We start from the raw sequence: 17,106 nt of genomic DNA, 5'->3' as shown, positions 1-17,106 counted from the left end.
ATGTCTCTTTGTTGGGTGGGGATCTCTCTTTGCTGGATTGGGCTGTCTCTTTGCTGCATGGAAATGTCTCTTTGCTATATGGGGATGTCTTTTTGCTGGATTGGGCTGTCTCTGCTATATGGGGATGACTCTTTGCTGGATTGGGCCATCTTTTTGCTGAATACATAGGGGGCACTGTGATTAGAGAGAAAAGTGTGGGGGCATGACTGCAAGGGGAGCTATGATTTCTAAAGGCACTGTAATGTAAAGGGGCACGCACTGTAAAAGGGCACTGTAATCAAGTGTCCCTTTAGAGTGCTGTCCCCTTTATACCAGTGTTCCTATACATTACAGTGTGAAGGACCGTCTCCGTGAATATTCCTTCGCCAAAATGCCCCTCCCCCAAATATTGGCTGCGCAGTCTAAAATGCATGGGCCTATTTTTTTGTCCCAGTCTGGGCCTGATCCCAGGTGCAGTGAGTTGGCAGTGAGATCTGCGTTACATTCCATCACACAGTTCCTATTTTTGACTCCGCCTTATGTGGAGTGTACAAAGTCGCGCCTCACGTCTGTCTCTGTAGGATACGCTCGTGTTCCAGGCCCGTGTTGGGATAATATGTAACATGTCTTCATTCACTTCACCACACCTCCGGGGAGCCTTGCAGTGCGTACTGCTCACAGGAAACCATTTCCTAGTGACTAGAGCAGAAAGACGCCAGCCACCACACACATACATGGACTGGCCCCGAGGCCTTGTAACTGGAGCCTGTGCTATAATGAGTTTCCCATGTCATGGAGCTGGTAGTAGATATGTTCATGGCCATCATGAAGTAACAACTTCACGTACCAAGAGCAGTCCAAACTTCCCCCCAGACACGTGAGGCACAACCCCCCTCTCTCCTCCTCATATTCAGCACCCTACATTTCTTTGTAATGAACAGAACAGGCGAGCACCGCACAACATAGACCCCGCACTGCTTTCCTCAGCTATCTAGCACTACTGTAGTACTAGTATCGCGAGACTTGCCCTAGTCTTCCTAGTTCACTACGCAAGCGCCGGGAAAACCCAGATGCTCCTGCCAACGTGACCATTGTGCGCAGGCGCCGCTCGCAGTAGCCCTACACCTGAAGCCTTCCCAGGCCCAGGCGCGAAGAGCGCACGCGCCTCCACATCTCGCGTCCTCAGCCACTCGCGAGCTTTGACTACGGCTGCGCAGTGAGCAGGATGAGTCTTGGAGAGGTGCTGGTACTTAGTACCCTTGAGTACCGGCAGAGGAAAGTCCTTGTTTTGATGGCATTAAAAGTTTCCTGGCGCAGCCTGTAATTGGTGGTCGAGCTTATGAGCCGCGGCTTGGAGGTCAGATCCCCCCGCGGGGCCGGCGCACCGTGTCCGAGCGCTCACATTTAGCAGGAGATCAAGTACCATGCGAGTCGAGTGAGGTGAGAACTATCCCAGAGGAGCCCAATGAGTGGAACACAGTCTGCGGCCTCGGACAGGTGAGTGGAGGCAACCTCTGCATGGCAATACATGACTGCACTGGGTGCTGACAGGGCTCCTGTACACAGCACACACATGGGAGACCTCCCACCCCTGTCCATCCAGTCCTTAGGGTTACACAGCCCTGCCTGTGAGGACATCTGATTATACTCTGCACGAGCTGAAGCGGGATTCAACTTTTTTTTTTTTTTTAATGAAATTGGTCTCCATGAGCTTTGTGTGCCTGTATACACCACATATCTGTGCACTATGGCGGGCTTACCTGGAAAGTGTAGCAGCTCTGGCCTGTCACTGATCCTGCTGGTCACAGGTGCCGCCATCATTTCTGGGTTTGCCTGCTTGAATGGCCGAGCCGTGATGATGTCATACCTGTGTGTGGGAATGACATCATCACAGCACAGAGCAGTGCCATAAATGTACCCTAAGCTGCACATGAGCGTTCCTGCTGACAGGCCAGAAGGAGCAATTGTGACAATACAGACCTGAAGGGTCACTTCTGTCATAAATCCCCTCCTGTCAGCAGTTATTTTTTAAAGGCAATTTCTGCTTTAAATCAGTAGTAAACCCAAAAGCAAACATTTATTATATTCTTAGATGTGATGGCTGCATTAGTTTTCTTTCTTTGGCTTTTCTTCTGTTTTCATCTGGTGATCCAGCTAGTAAGTCTGTTTTTCAAAAGAACAAGCTCTCCAGCAGAATGTTTCAGTTTACGTGGATGAGACAAACCATTTAATATTGGCAGGGGTGCTTACTATGATCAGCTTTTATTTATTCATGTAAACCTTCATCCCAAAGGAGAAAAAAACTGTTGTAACTGATAAGCGTGAGCTGGAGTTTGGCTTCGGTTTGTTAGTGTATTTTATTATGCTAGTACATCTAACATGCCCCTCCCCCCCAGACTTTCAGACAACACACACGTGCACAGGAGTCCCGATCACAGCGCTGCGCTCTTGGCATTGACATCACACTCAGCGTGGCTTGGATGTGGAGCGCTTTGCGCATGCTCCAGTGATGTCACCGGCTGCAGCAGCTGTGAATTATATCTCCTGCGTGGCACATGTTTAGGAGATATTTACTGTGCCTACAGGTGACACTTATTAGAGGCCGACCTACCTACCGGTAGGTACAAGTTAAAAAAAGAGTTTTCTACCGCTTTAATGCACCCCTATGAATTAATAGGAAATTGTTCACGTCTTCTCTTCTAGCATTTGATCCTGCAGACATTACAGGCACAATGCTCTGGATCCTGTGGAGTCTTCCTCCAGCCACAGGTCTGTGTTGAGGTATGGACCTTCACCCACAGGACTGGAGGAGTTAGTGGACTATGAGTGGGGGGACCTCATTTGTGTTCACATGAGACCTACACATTTCTCTGCTGCTGTGGAAGATGGGACTTGTAGTTTTTTTACTCTCAGATAAATGAATGAGATGGCTCTGTTGGTGGAGCCATGCCCGGCCACGTCAAGTTCAAATGACAGGTGCCAGCAGGGTGAAGAACCTGCTGATTCTGTAAGGGGGTAGGGTGCTGGCCGTGCATGTTGACATCGTTTCATATTGCTTTCTAAATACAGGCGAAACATGGTCAGAAAGGCGGACTTCTCTTTTAATACCAGGTCAGATTTAGGTACTTGCAATGCTTGCATTAAAAAAAATGTATTTGATGAGTACAAAGGTGCATTAGGACCCTATCACATGGGCAGACTCCACCAAGCAGATCTCTCCACTGATCTCCGCTGAGCAGGCAGATGACAGGTCTGTTTCCACGCCTGACATAGATGCAGCCCGCTGTTCTCTATGGGGCGGCTAGGTGTAAACGGACCGGATGTCTGTTTACATCCAACTGACATCCGATCTGCTAGACGGATGGGGAACGGATCCCCGTTCATCTGTGTTTAGTGTAGCATTTCGGATTGGATGCAGGTGCGTGTAAACGGAGATACATCCATTAACATCCACCTCTCTATAGAGAACAATGGGCAGTTGGATCGGGTCTACCTTTAAAAACAGATAGGTGGACCAGATCTATCCGCTTGTGTGAAAGGGCTTGTAGGCTACTTTCACACTGATCAAACCCACCCACCCCCACCAGTTTGCGGTGCATTTTTAACATCACGTGACTCAAAAATGCACAATGGATGCGATTTTGCTGCAATTTCCATTGATTTCAATGGGGAGGGCTGTTTTTGGTGCAGGTTTTTTTTTTTTTACCAAAAGCAGTACTTTGAAAAATGCACCAGACCCGCAACAGATCAGTGTGAAGAGTTCCATAGGAATACATGATCACATGTTTTTCTTCCACTTTTTTTTTAACACAAAAGCAGAAGAAAAAAGGATCAGTGTGAAAGCAGCTCTAATGTTTATTTTATCTGTCTGGTCTGAGCCAATCAGGTGTGCTGCATGGAAATGTGCTGATAGGAGGAGAGAGCAGAGGGATGACCTCTTCAGTCAGGGATGGAGAGAGGATTACAATGTGTTCTTTAAAGCTGATCTCCAGCTCCCCAATTTTTTTTCAAACCCCTGTCTACCTTTATATAATTGTAACTATTTCAGATATTCACCTGCCCAGTGGATCCAGCTGTGTTCTGCAGAATCCTTCAGATTTCTGTCCCACTTGGTCCTGCATTATCATCTTTTGTGACGTCTGGAGGCTCGGGGGCTCCTCTGGGTTCAGCTACCAGGCCTCATGATGACCCCCCTCTTCTGTGGAGCATCATGCCTCCTGGAACATGTGAGGTGCATATCCCAGGAGGTAAAGGGAAGACAGTGCCCATCATTAACCTAATCCTATGATGTGCAAAGGGGGCAAGGCTGAGTAAAAAAAAAAAAAGAAAAGTGGGCTGCCCATGTAAAGGCAAATAACCCTCCCTTATGCTATAGGGGTGTGGACATTTTTGAAAAAAACTGCTTGTCCAGGGACTAAATTGGTGTCCCAATCTACTTGTTCCTCATGACAATCTACTTGTCCTGTTAAAGCAGATTTAAAGACGGTTTTAGCTAAAATGTATGTTTTTTTTTTCTTTAAGTATTGTCTGGGGCTTTTAAAAACAAAAGGTGCTTTATGGCGACTTAAACGTTTAATATTTTTAACATTGCACTGTTTATCTCCTCCTCCCCTCCCTGCCGATCTCCAGCATCGCACCCGGGGACTAGCAGGAAGGAGAGAGACCTTGCAGTGTAATGAGCACCGACTGGCTGCTCGTCTGGGCAGGGGAGTGTCAGGCAACACAAGTGTGTTTTTGCTATTTTTTCCATTGATTTGACTGGGTAGGTACGTTTTTTTTTTTTTTCTTTTTTTTTTTTTACCGCACCAAACCTGTACCAAAAATGCAGGATTTAAAAAAACACAGTGGACCCGCAATGGATCAGTGTGAGGAGTTCCATAGGTTTCCATAGTCACACATTTACTTTTTTTTTTTTTTTTTAATGTAAAAGCACAAGAAAACCAGATCAGTGTGAAAGCAGCCCTACTCTACCATAAAATGGGAGAGAAAAAGGTTTGCCTTTATTGACACTTTAAATACATTTTTTGTCATCTATGTCTCATTGGTGAGATTTCCTTCCACTTCCTGTCCCAAAACTGGAAGTGAGGGAAATCCCTCTAAAGTAAGGGAATCCTGGGTTGTCAGCCGAACTGTTGTCCCCATTGGAAGATTTCCCCTCTATTACTGTTCTGATGTCAACCCAATATGTGGGTTTTACTTTCAACGATAATGGTAAACAGGACAGAAAGAGAGGGTGAATCTCCCTGATGGGTACACAGACTGCAATAAAAACTGACATGATTAGGGGTTCTAAGCTATCTCCACTATATCCAAAACTAAAAAAAAGTTTTGCTTTTAGTGTCCCTTTTTAATAATGTTAGAACTTGCAGAGTGAACTTCCTTTTGTCTACATATATTTCAGCACTGGAGTACAGGTGGCTGTGTATGTAGGGGCTCCCAAACATAAGAAATATACAAATAGAAGCTGCTAATCTGTATTCTCTGTACACTAATAATCGTGGTTTGTGTGCAAGAATGAGCCGATCCTAAATAATGGAGCACTTTATTATGCAACAAAGTAAAATGTTGACTTCCTTAGGGCTCATGCACATGGCTTTTAAAGGTGTTTGGCTTTTTTTTTTGCCTCTCAATGCGCCTATGTGTTAACCTATGGGGGATATTTACTAAAACTGGAGAGTATAAAATCTGGTGCAGCTCTGCATAGAAACCAATGCACTTCCAGTTTTTATTTTCAAAGCTTAAAGCGGAACTATGCTCACCTCAGCTCCAGCGATGCTGCATTCCTGCGCTCCCCGATTGCAGGCTGCTTTCATTGGCTGAGTAGGGATGACATCACTCCTGTGCATGGGAGTTCAGTCAGATTCAGCATTGCCAAATTTGTGAGCTGCGCATGCTCTGCGTATTGTACAAAGACGGACAGGCAGGTAGGTAACTTTAATGCAGACAAAGCATGTCTCTTCTGCATTAAAATGCCTGCCTGTTCACTTATTTATACTTTTGGTTGAAAGTTCCACTGTAATTGAACAAGCTGACGCTAGAAGCTGATTGGCTACCAGGAACAGCTGCACCAGATTCTGAGTGCTTCAGTTTTAATAAACCTTGCCTTATATGTCCATAGGTAGAAAAACCCATCACTGACGCATTCACAAGAGGAGCTTTTAAGCAGAAGAAAAACTTAGATGCATTTTGCGCTTGTTAATGGATTCCATTGGGCAGAATATTGGGTTATTCTGACCAGTGAAATGAATGAATGCTCAAACGTGTGATGCACCTAAACGTGCGTGCAATACACAACTTCACGCATAGTTTTTAACCCAGCTTTTTTCCTGCCAGGAGTAAGGCTCGGTTCACACTCCTGCGACTCTGGATCTGACTTGGGACACCCAAAGTTGCAGGACATGTGAAATGCCATGATTTTCTATGATGGCTGGTCCAATCACTACTGCGCCTTCAGAAAAGATTCCTGCACTACTCTGATGTGATATATTTTTTTTTTCTGTGACTTGAGTGCCATAGAGTGTAAAAATCACATTAAAGTTGCATGAAATTTGCACTGAAAATTTTGCTACTTTCGAGTTGCCTAGTGGGAACCAAGGCTAAAAGATGTTTAGAAGAGAAAATGATACGCCCTGTGTGCATGAACCCGGACTGATATTATTCTTTGTAGCAATTGCAACATTTATATGTTTACCTTGTAGAGTGGTAATAATGCATAATTGTTGTTATTGTAGTCTGTTGTTGTTTTTATATACATAATATGTAATTGGTGTCAGCAGAGATCAGATTATATCAGAATATGTGCTACCAACTGTTCTTTTGCTTTTTTTTTCTGTTTATAAATTGATTGTAGCAGTTTGTTACAGGCATAGAATTGGCATTATTTGGTTTGGTTTCTGATAGAGTGCTGCACTCACTGCTGGTTGTGATGTTGTATCATTGTGAGTTTTCAGCGTCTGTATCACTGGCTGATTTACATATGACATTATTTCAATTTCCATGTCTCACTATCTATTATATGCAGGGCCCCATCTGTAACAAAGTTTCAAAACGTCTTACTCTCGAGCACCGTCCCCATGTCTTCCTTCATCATCTGTCATTTCTGGGTTAAATGGTGTACAACATGATTTAATCCACTTCTTGTGAGCTACCCCTGGGGAAGTGTCAACCAGTGGCCCTTGGCTCTCAGGAGAATGCTGCAGAGAACAGTGCTCCCATCACTGTGTGTCATTCTCTGCAGGATTCAGGGTCACCCACTGTGGCCACAATGAGGAGAGGTAGAGAACCTGGAACATTGACTGGCCAGGGGATGCCTTGTAAAACGGTATGTATACAGATAATGGGGGGGGGGGGGATGTGTGGTGCCCTGTGATGACATTCATTATGACTGATACCCTAATGCAGTAGTGGGTAATACACCTGAACTGCTGCAATCTGCAATGCACATACTGTCCCTGATTTAAAGCAGTAGTAGTCTCTGTGCTTTTTTCAGTTGTACCTACAGGTACGTAAGGCTTACAGTGCTGTTCAGCTTACAGTGAATATATGGAAATCGTGCACAGTCTATAGCAGCTGGTGACATCACAGGCGCATGCACTCTGGATGCTCTGAGCTTTGTGCAGCGTTTGTGCTGCCCACGCGCATGCATGGGAGTGACCTCTTCACAGCAGAATGCTGACAGCCCACTACACTCCACACTGCTGCCTGACTGAGCCAGGGATCTGCCCACCTCCACATAGGATCTGCCCCCGACATCTGATCCACCACCCAGACATCTGATCTGCCCCTGACATCTGATCCACCCCCTCCCGGACGGAGGACAAACTTGATCCTGCCCAATCAGCTTCACAGCTCGGCCCAGCACACGCCCTGGGAGATGGAAGGCCCAGTCCTCTTAGGACAGGGGTCACCTCAGAGACCCATCCAGTGAGTAGAACTCCATTGTCTAAGAACCTGCCTACCCGTCCTCAGCGTCAGGCTTGGTGACCTGTCAATTGGGTTTCTTTGAGCCCTTTGTGTGTGTGTCTGTGTGTGTATATATGTATATAATATATGTGTGTGTATGTATGTGTATATGTGTGTGTGTATATGTGTGTGTGTATATGTATGTATATATATATATATATATATATATATATATATATATATATATATATATATATATATATATATATATATATATATATATACTTTTTTTCTTTTTGTGACCATATAGCTGGACAGGAAAGTGCCTGTGAAGATCTGTCTTTTAGCTTGCTACACATCCTGCGTTTTTTTTAAATTTCTTAATAATTTTTCATATATTATATAACGTTCTTTCTTTGTGATAAAATGAAATCATTAGATCTGCCTAGGCAAGATGACTGTTTCATGTGGGTAGCAATGAGATGTCATTCAATACTTTGCTTCAAATATTCTAAGCTCTGGGTCCCACATTTTTCCTCTCTTGAGGGATTGTGCAAGTTTGAGTGCAACCAACCGGAATTACTGTTGCGGTTGTAGAAATGTTATTGTTTTTATCTTTATACTGATACTCTGTATCCCTTGTGTCAGGGGAATACCCCAGTAGCTCTGTTTTGTGTTTCAGTACAGTGAAAACTTAATTGAAAAACTGTCTAGCTAAAATCTGCAGTTTTAACCAGTTCTGAGATGTATGTTCTCTGGTTGCTTAGATAATGTTTAAAAACATTAGTGCTCAGAGTGAGAAACCCCGACCTAGATAGACATTTGCTCTGTTTGTTGTGGCTGTGTATTGTTTGTTGTGGCTGGTGTGTATTCCTGCAGATGTATGTTTTACAAGTGACTGCATGCATTTTTTCTTTTGTTTGTTAGAACTTTTTCCTCTGTTGATGTCTTACCAGCCATTAAGGTTCCATGCACACTGGGCTTAAAAAAACCTTGCTTCTGCTGGGGTCAGCTCAATGTTATCCTATGTGTCCATGTACATAAGGACATTTTATAAGCAAATTTTAAGCCCAGCATTTAGAGGCAGAAAAAAACCCCCTTCTGGTTAGTGTTGTTTTTTGAGAGGATGTTTCTGGCAGAGAAAAAAAAACGCTAAAGGCTCCTAAATGTTCCTAAACACCTGTAGAAAAATACTCTATATGAGCATTTTTGTTCTGCTGAGGGAACTGGTGTTTTTAATCACTTCCCATCTGACCCATGTACATAAATGGTTGGATGGGAGCAGTGCAGGAGCAGGTTGCCGTTCATAAACGGTGCCCGCATTTACAGCCTGTGCGTGCTCCCTGGGAGCGTGCGGCACCGTGATCCGGCACCGATCGCTATACGGGACCTCTATCTGAGGTCCCGATCATGTGATTACTCATTGGCCAATCGGTGATCACATGAATAGTAGTAAGCAAGATGTCACTTCCTGACATCATTGCTTACTACTTGTGAAATCTGTGAATGATCACAGAGGTCACATGGTACAAGGCTATTCACAACAGCCTTGTACCATGTGACAAGCTGTGACCAATCACAGCTCTCACAGTATTTCTCAATGGCTGCAAAAATGCAGTCAGAGAGGAGAAATGATTGCTTTTACAGCCTTTATGGGTGTAAAAGCAATCAGTGTAAAATAAAAAAAACAAAAAAAAAACAAAACAAAAAAACTTCATCACCCCCCACAAGTACAGTGTCACTATGGTGACATTCTACTGCTAGGGTGACAGTATGTTTAAAAAAAAAATAAAAAACATAAATAATATAAAAATGTAGCAAATTATAATTTTTGGTTATAAACTAATTTTGTGTTTTGGTTTTTTTTTTACTAAAAAGATAACTGAATACATTTTGGCCAAGATTTATGAAGAAAGATTATTTATTTGCAAAATTTTATAACAAAAATGCTTTTTATTTTTTTTTTCAACATTTTTGGACTTTTTTATTTATATAGTAAAAAAAAAAAAAATTCCAGTGGTGAATAAATACCAGCAAAATAAAGTTTTATCTGTCTTTAAAAAAATGCTAAAAAATTCATATGGATACAGTGTTGCATGACCGCACAATTGTCATTCAAAGTGTGATCGCACTGAAAGCTGGAAATTGGCCTGGACAGGAAGGGGGTAAAAGTGTCCGGACTGGAAATGGTTAAAGTAGAACTATAAGCAGAACTTTTTTATTTATTTTTTTGCCATATGTGTCCCCTTGCAGAGATTTCCCTCCACTTCGTGTCAAATAGCCAAAAAGAAAGTGAGGAGCAATCCCTGCAAATGAAGTGTTACTAAACCCAAAGCCGTAAAATCAGTCTGTATATACAGTAAAGCATGCTTGATATACTCACTGTGGAACCTTTGAGGTTAATCCTCTGCATTGTGTAAAAATGCTGTTTAGTTCTGACTTCTCTGATCCTCCCCTTCTTCCAGTGTCCCCCTCTTATCTCCTGATAAAACATTTTGTGTGGAGACACTCTGCACATGCTCAGTTTGGTGTGTATTGTTAGAGAGGTTTTTTTTTTTTTTTTTTTTCCCTTGGGAGAGTGCATGTGATCAGCACAAGGCCAATCAGCACTGTCCAGACAGAGGTCAGGGGTTCTGCATCCTCTTAGAGTAGAAAGAAAACTTCTGCTATAAGACAGTGCTCTGCTGAACACTCACAGAAGTAACAAGACTGCTCTAATTGCTGATGAGAAAAAGTATTTAGCAGTTTATATTTACTAAAATAATTGCTTTTCCATGCAGTGTGTACTAGGGGAGACCAGATAGAGAGAATGCAGGGTCCTTATTGAAAGATATCCCTCCTATTACTTTTCTGGGAATCTTCTTTTACTTTCAGTGACAATGGTAACTTTGTCTTTAGTTATACTTGAACTACATATATAAAAATATTATTTCCTTCAAAATTCTTAACGATTTCCAACAGAAAAAAATTCACAAGTATAAATGCAGGTTAGTTGTGTATAAAAAAAAAAAAAAAAAAAATCAATCCAGAGGCATGCTGTATTCATCTATTGGCACACACATTGTGGCTGGGCTTATCAAAGAATGCATTAACCTCCCTGGCAATAATCCAGAGTGTAGCTCGGTGTTAACTTTCAGTACCAGAAGCGGTAACCCCGAGCAACACTCTGGATTACACTAGCGATCCCTCAAGCGCTTACCTTGTCCTGCGGTCCCGCGATGTCCTCCCACTGCATCCCCGGCCATGTCGGCATCCGTCTTCCGGGTTCTGTTCTCTGCGAGTGTCGGGATGTACGAGGGGGGGGCGTAACCAGCGAGAAATTCAAGAAAGTTATAATGTGACATACAAACAATACATTGTAATATATTAGTATTACGTTCACTTGTAGAATTGAGCGATAGTGATTCATGGGGAAATTCGTCATCAGACACTGAAAGTGACGATTCTCTGACTGAGCTCAGTGACGTGTGAACTTAGTGCGCTATTGACTGTGGTACGGATCAAGCAGCGCCCCCAAGATTCCAATTTACTGGAGCACCTGGTATGAAAGTAGATGTTGAACATGACGACCCCTTGGCATACTTACAATTATTTCTGACCGATGAAGTTATTGAAAAAATTGTTACTGAGACAAACCAGTACCAATAGCAATAATTGGCTACTCTGCATTGGGAGTTTCCAAGAAGCAGAAAGTGGGAACCAGTGACCAAAGATGACATTTGGAAATTTCTGGGCCTAATAATCAGGGAGTGGTGGGGAAACCCCTGCAGAAGTGGTATTGGACAACTCATAAATTGACATGACCATGCCATAGAATGGTGTGGCAAGTAGAGTACAGATTTTCCCTGGTCATGAAATTTTTACACTTTGAAAACAACTAAGAATTTGACAAAACTACTCATCCTGTACCAAATCTAAAGAAAATTTGTGAAGTATTTCAAATGATTCTAAACAATTTCCAACAGAGCTATGTACTAGAAAGAGATCTCAACATAGATGAAAGTCTAAGGCCTACAAGGGAAGGCTCAGCTGGGTGCAATACATTGCATCAAAGGGAGCACGATTTGGCGTACAATGCTACATGCTATGCGAATCGTCAACTGGCTACATTTGGAATTCAGTGATATACACTGGAAAAGGAACTAAATTCAATCCAAAATACAGCAACTATGGAATGACAACATCTTCCGTTCTTTCACTAATTGAGCCATTGCTAAGTCAGGGCTATTGAGTAACAACCAACAACTTTTTATATGTCTCTTGAACTTTCAGTTTCTTCTACAAAACAAAACAGATGGCTATGGAACCTTTAGGGCTAACCGGCGCGACATGCCGACAATGTTTGGTAATAAGAAGCTGAAGACTGGAGAAATGGTTGCCTGGCAGAAAGGCAAAATGATGGCACTGCGATGTCGTGACAAGAAAGATGTGTGCCTATTGAGTACGATTCATAATACCTCCACTGTTATGGTACGCATAAAAGGTGGGACAAAAATCATGAAGCCACAAGTAGTGATAGACTACAATAACACCATGGGAGGTGCTGACAGTCGACCAAGCAATGACATAGGATGTGCGTGGTTTATTGCTCGAAGCAAGATGACAGTGGAAGGAAAATCCGAAAGGAAACCAGGTTCCATTGTCCTGATTGTGACATCGGACTTTGTGCAGTCCCATGTTTCAAAATTTTTCATACCTGGGATTTTTACTAAACCAATATATAGTGTCTAGTAATATTGCACCCTTGTTTGGACAAATGTTAATATTTTTGGTTTGATTACATTATTGAATTAAATGTATTATAATATTTTTTATAATTATATTATTTATGATTTTGTGTATCAAACTCTCACACCCGGAATGTTTGGTCTTGTTTGGACAGATTTAAGTGAGTTATTCCTAAGCCTACAATCTAAAGCAACAAATTTCCATGCAAAACAATGTACTGCTTTGGATTCAAAAATACTGACATAATCAGACCGCCAGGGAGGTTAAGGTAAACAACCTGAAGCCTTTACAACCACTTTAATCTTAAAGGGTCAGTCCACTCCAAAGTTAAATTTTAGCTATTGGTGGAGCTTTGTGAAATGTCACTCCCTGGTTTCTAAGGACTATGGTTCTAATTCTTGCCATAGATTCTGATTTTGTTCTTGCTTACCTTAGGGTGTTTGCACCAATCAATATGTATTTTTAACACTTTATTTTGTTATTACCGAAAAAAAAACGTTAAAAAAAAAAATGCTCCAGCTCCTAATGGCCAAAGCAGAAGTAGACAAGTAGAATTATAGTTTTTTAAGATTGTAAACCGAATGTTGGAGTTTTGGAGAGGGTTCAGAGGTGGCATCTACACTGTGTACACAATTATTAGGCAAGCTGTAATTTTGAGGAAAAATTTCATTATTGAACAAATACAGTGCTCTTGGTCAATCCAAAATGTTAATAAACCTCAAACCTGAATATTTAAGAAAGTAAAAGTGAGGTTTTGGCTTTCTTCTGTGTGCACATTTATTGGGGAACTATTAGTATGCAGAATTGGTATGCAACTAAATAGAAAAACATTTTACTGTTCATCTGTTTTAAAGTGAGAATAATAAACAGACAACTCAAAATTTACATATAAACATTTCTGCATTTAAAATTTTTTTTAAAGAAAATCACTGACCAATATATCCACCCTTCTGTTCAATAATCGTCATAAGCCTTCCATTCATGGAGTCTGTCAGTTTCTGGACTTTGTGCAGCAGCAACCACAGTTCAGAGAGGTGTACTGTTTTCATTCACCGTATATCTCCTGTTTTAAGAAGGGACAATAAGTTCTCAATAGGGTTTAGGTCAGGTGAGGAAGTGAGCCATGTCATTATTCTTTCATCTTTAAGGCCTTTACTGGCTAGCTACGTAGTTGAGTACTTTGATTCATGCGATGGAGCATCGTCTTGTATAAATATCATGGTCATCTTGAAAGATGCAGCATTTTTCCTTTACAACTGCTTGAAGAAAGTGTCTTCTAAAAACTGGCAGTAGGTTTGGGAGTTGATTTTGAGTCCATCTTCAACCCAAAAAGGTCCAACTAGTTCATCTTTAATAATACCAGCCCATACCAGTACCCCACCTCCACCTTGCTTGCATCTGGGATGAAGTGGAGCTCTGTGCCTGTTGCTGATCCAGCCACGGGCCCATCCAGCTGGCTCATCAAGAGTCTCGCCTTATCAGTCCGGAAACCCTTTGAAAAATCTGTCTTCAAATATTTCTTAGGCCAGTCTTGACTTATGTGCCTTGTTCAGTGGTGGTCGGGTTTCAGCCCTCCTTACCTTGGCCATGTCTCTGAGCACTGAACACCTTGTACTTGTGGGCACCCCAGATAGGTTGCAGTTCTGGAATATGGCAGCACTGGAGGATAATAGGTTCCTGGTAGCTTCTCGCTTTGTTTCTTCTCAAATCTTTGGCAGTTAATTTGCAGAATGTGTTTCTTGCAACCCTGTTGACTATTTTTGTCCTTATAGGACTAGGTGGTATTTTCCATATAGAGCAGATATAATCCTCCTGTAGATGGATATATTGTAGTACCAGCTTTCTCCCACTGGGGGTCTCCCTCTCTCCTCTCCAAACCCATTCTGCCTTAGTGGGTGGATGGGGGAAAAGATTTCCCTCTTACTGTGTGGATCTAATAGCTGACTCCACCTCTCGGTATGTTGCCGTATCATGCAAGAGGAAACAATAGTGCATGTAACAATCCAATAATAAGCAGTGTGTTGTACCAGGTCCACTGTCTATACTCGCCGTATCTCACAATGGCATTGTGACATCAGAGCCCCTCCCCTACGCGTTACGCCACAGGGTCACGTGGCTTCCTCAGGGGGAATTCCCCTCTAGCTGCTCATGCGTGCCCCAGTGATCAGTGGTGCACTGTATCCCTAGGACACAGCGGATCACCAATCGCGGTAAAGAGCCGATGTCCAATCACAGCTGATCACATGTAAACAGGAAATGCCGTTTATCGGCAGTCCTGTTTTCACACAGTGCGTTTCCTCAGAGGGGACATCTACACTGATTATCAGTGCTGCCATTCAGTGCCCATGATTGTAGCTGATCAGTACCACATGAGTTCCCATCACTGCCGCCTATTAGTGCCTCCTCATAACTGCTGCCTATTAGTGTTGCCTTTCAGTGATGTCTGTCAATGCCCATCAATGATGCTTGTTAGTACCCATCAGTGCCGCCTAGCAGAAGGTTTTTTTTTTTTATTTTCCTGCATAGAAGGCATGAAGGTAAAAAGCCTTGAGCCTTTACAACCACTTTTAAACCTTAAGAATCTCTTTAAATCCCATTTCTTCCCCATTCTAATGTTCTGTTTGAACTTCAAGTCGTCTTCACAATGTCTACATGACTAAATGCATTGAGTTGCTGCCATGTGATTGGCTGATTAGAAATTTGTGTTACCAAGCAATTGAACGGGTGTACCTAATAAAATTGCCGGTGAGTGTATTTACTAATATTGGCAGAATAAGGATGAAAAATAGTCCATATCGATCGAGAATGTGAAGTTCTGCTTTTAAACACAGATCTTAATGGAACTGCAGTTGAGGAACTGAACACTGAAAAATCTGCCCAAAATAGCTGGGCAGAGGCATATGACTAGTCAGTTGTGTCGCTCATTGTCTCCCTGCAGCTGTTCTTTCCTCCATTACTGACTCGCCCTTTTCTGCACTGTGTTGCTGTGCAGAGGTGGCCATCTTGGTACAGACATGGCTCTACTTTGTCTTGTCAGACCAATATACAATGAGTATAAAAAGTCTACACACCCCTGTTAAAATGTCAGGTTTCTGTGATATAAACAAATAAGACAAAAAAAAATCATTTCAGAACTTTTTCCACCTTTTAATGTGACCTATAAACTGTACAACTCGGTTGAACAACAAACTGAAATTTTTTAGCTGGGGGGAAGTAAAAAATAAAAAACTAAAATAATGTGGTTGCATAAGTGTGCACACCCTTAAACTAATACTTTGTTGAGTGTTTGTTTGGTAGAGTGGCAAGACGGAAGCCTTTTCTTATGAAGAAAAACATCCAAGCCCGGCTAAATTTTGCAAAAACACATCTGAAGTCTTCCAAAAGCATGTGGGAAAATGTGTTATGGTCTGATGAAACCAAGGTTGAACTTTTTTGTCTGTAATTCCAAATATGTTTGGCGCAAAAACAACACTGCACATCACCAAAAGAGCACCATACCCACAGTGAAGCATGGTGGTGGCAGCATCATGCATTTTGGGCTGTTTTTCTTCAGCTGGAACTGGGGCCTTAGTCAAGGTAGAGGGAATTATGAACAGTTCCAAATACCAGTCAATATTGACACAAAACCTTCAGGCTTCTGCTAGAAAGCTGAACATGAAGAGGAACTTCATCTTTCAGCATGACAATGACCCAAAGCATACATCCAAATCAACAAAGGAATGGCTTCACCAGAAGAAGATTAAAGTTTTGGAATGGTCCAGCCAGAGCCCAGACCTGAATCCAATCGAAAATCTGTGGGCCGATCTGAAGAGGATTGTGCACAGGAGACGCCCTTGCAATCTGACAGATTTGGAGTGTTTTTGCAAGGAAGAGTGGGCAAATATTGCCAAGTCAAGATGTGCCATGTTGATAGACTCGTACCCAAAAAGACTGAGTACTGGAATCAAATCAAAAGGTGCTTCAACAAAGTATTAGCTTTTTTTGATCTAACGCTTTACATTGTAGAGGAGAGATGTGTGGTCTTATTGACCCCACATCTCTCCATAAAGAGGACTTGTCACTAATTATTTCTATCACAAGGGCTGCATGCATTCCTTGTGATTAAGAGTAAAGGTGATTACAATTTTTTAAAGGCACAGTGCAAAAAACCCCCCCCAAAAATTTAACTTTTTTTTTAAAAATGTATTTAAAGTGCCCCCGTCCCCCCATGCTCGCACGTAGTGGTGAACGCATAAGTAGGCCATGCCCACATATGTAAATGGTGTTCAAACTGCACACTTGAGGTATCGCCACGAAAGTCAGAGCACCTGTAGAATTTTTGAAAGCATCGCCCATGGAGATTTTTAAGTACCGCAGTTTCACGCCATTTCACGAGCGTGCACAATTTTAAAGCGTGACATGTTGAATATCTATTTACTTCCCATAACATCCTCTTTTTCATATTTTACAAAATAAATTGTGATATATATATATATATATATATATATATATATATAT

The 17,106-nt window shown here is 42.1% G+C and overlaps 1 protein-coding gene across 2 annotated transcripts in view; it reads left to right on the top strand.

The window, feature by feature from the left end:
• Positions 1-1,174: 1,174 nt before the first annotated feature.
• Positions 1,175-17,106, top strand: part of ARHGEF12 (Rho guanine nucleotide exchange factor 12) — a 266,310-nt gene continuing 250,378 nt past the window's right edge. For both annotated transcript variants that reach the window (XM_089678557.1, XM_089678556.1), the window contains exon 1: positions 1,175-1,476. In XM_089678557.1, coding sequence (XP_089534683.1) covers positions 1,445-1,476 — 32 coding nt within the window. In that variant the 5' untranslated portion in view covers positions 1,175-1,444. The remainder of the gene's footprint in view (positions 1,477-17,106) is intronic.

Source organism: Staurois parvus, unplaced genomic scaffold, assembly GCF_062004578.1.
Source record: "Staurois parvus isolate SC_StPar_1 unplaced genomic scaffold, SC_StPar_1.0 ptg000207l, whole genome shotgun sequence".
Classification (NCBI taxonomy): domain Eukaryota; kingdom Metazoa; phylum Chordata; class Amphibia; order Anura; family Ranidae; genus Staurois; species Staurois parvus.
Note: the sequence above shows the minus strand (reverse complement) of the source record. Positions and strands in the feature narration are given on the sequence as shown.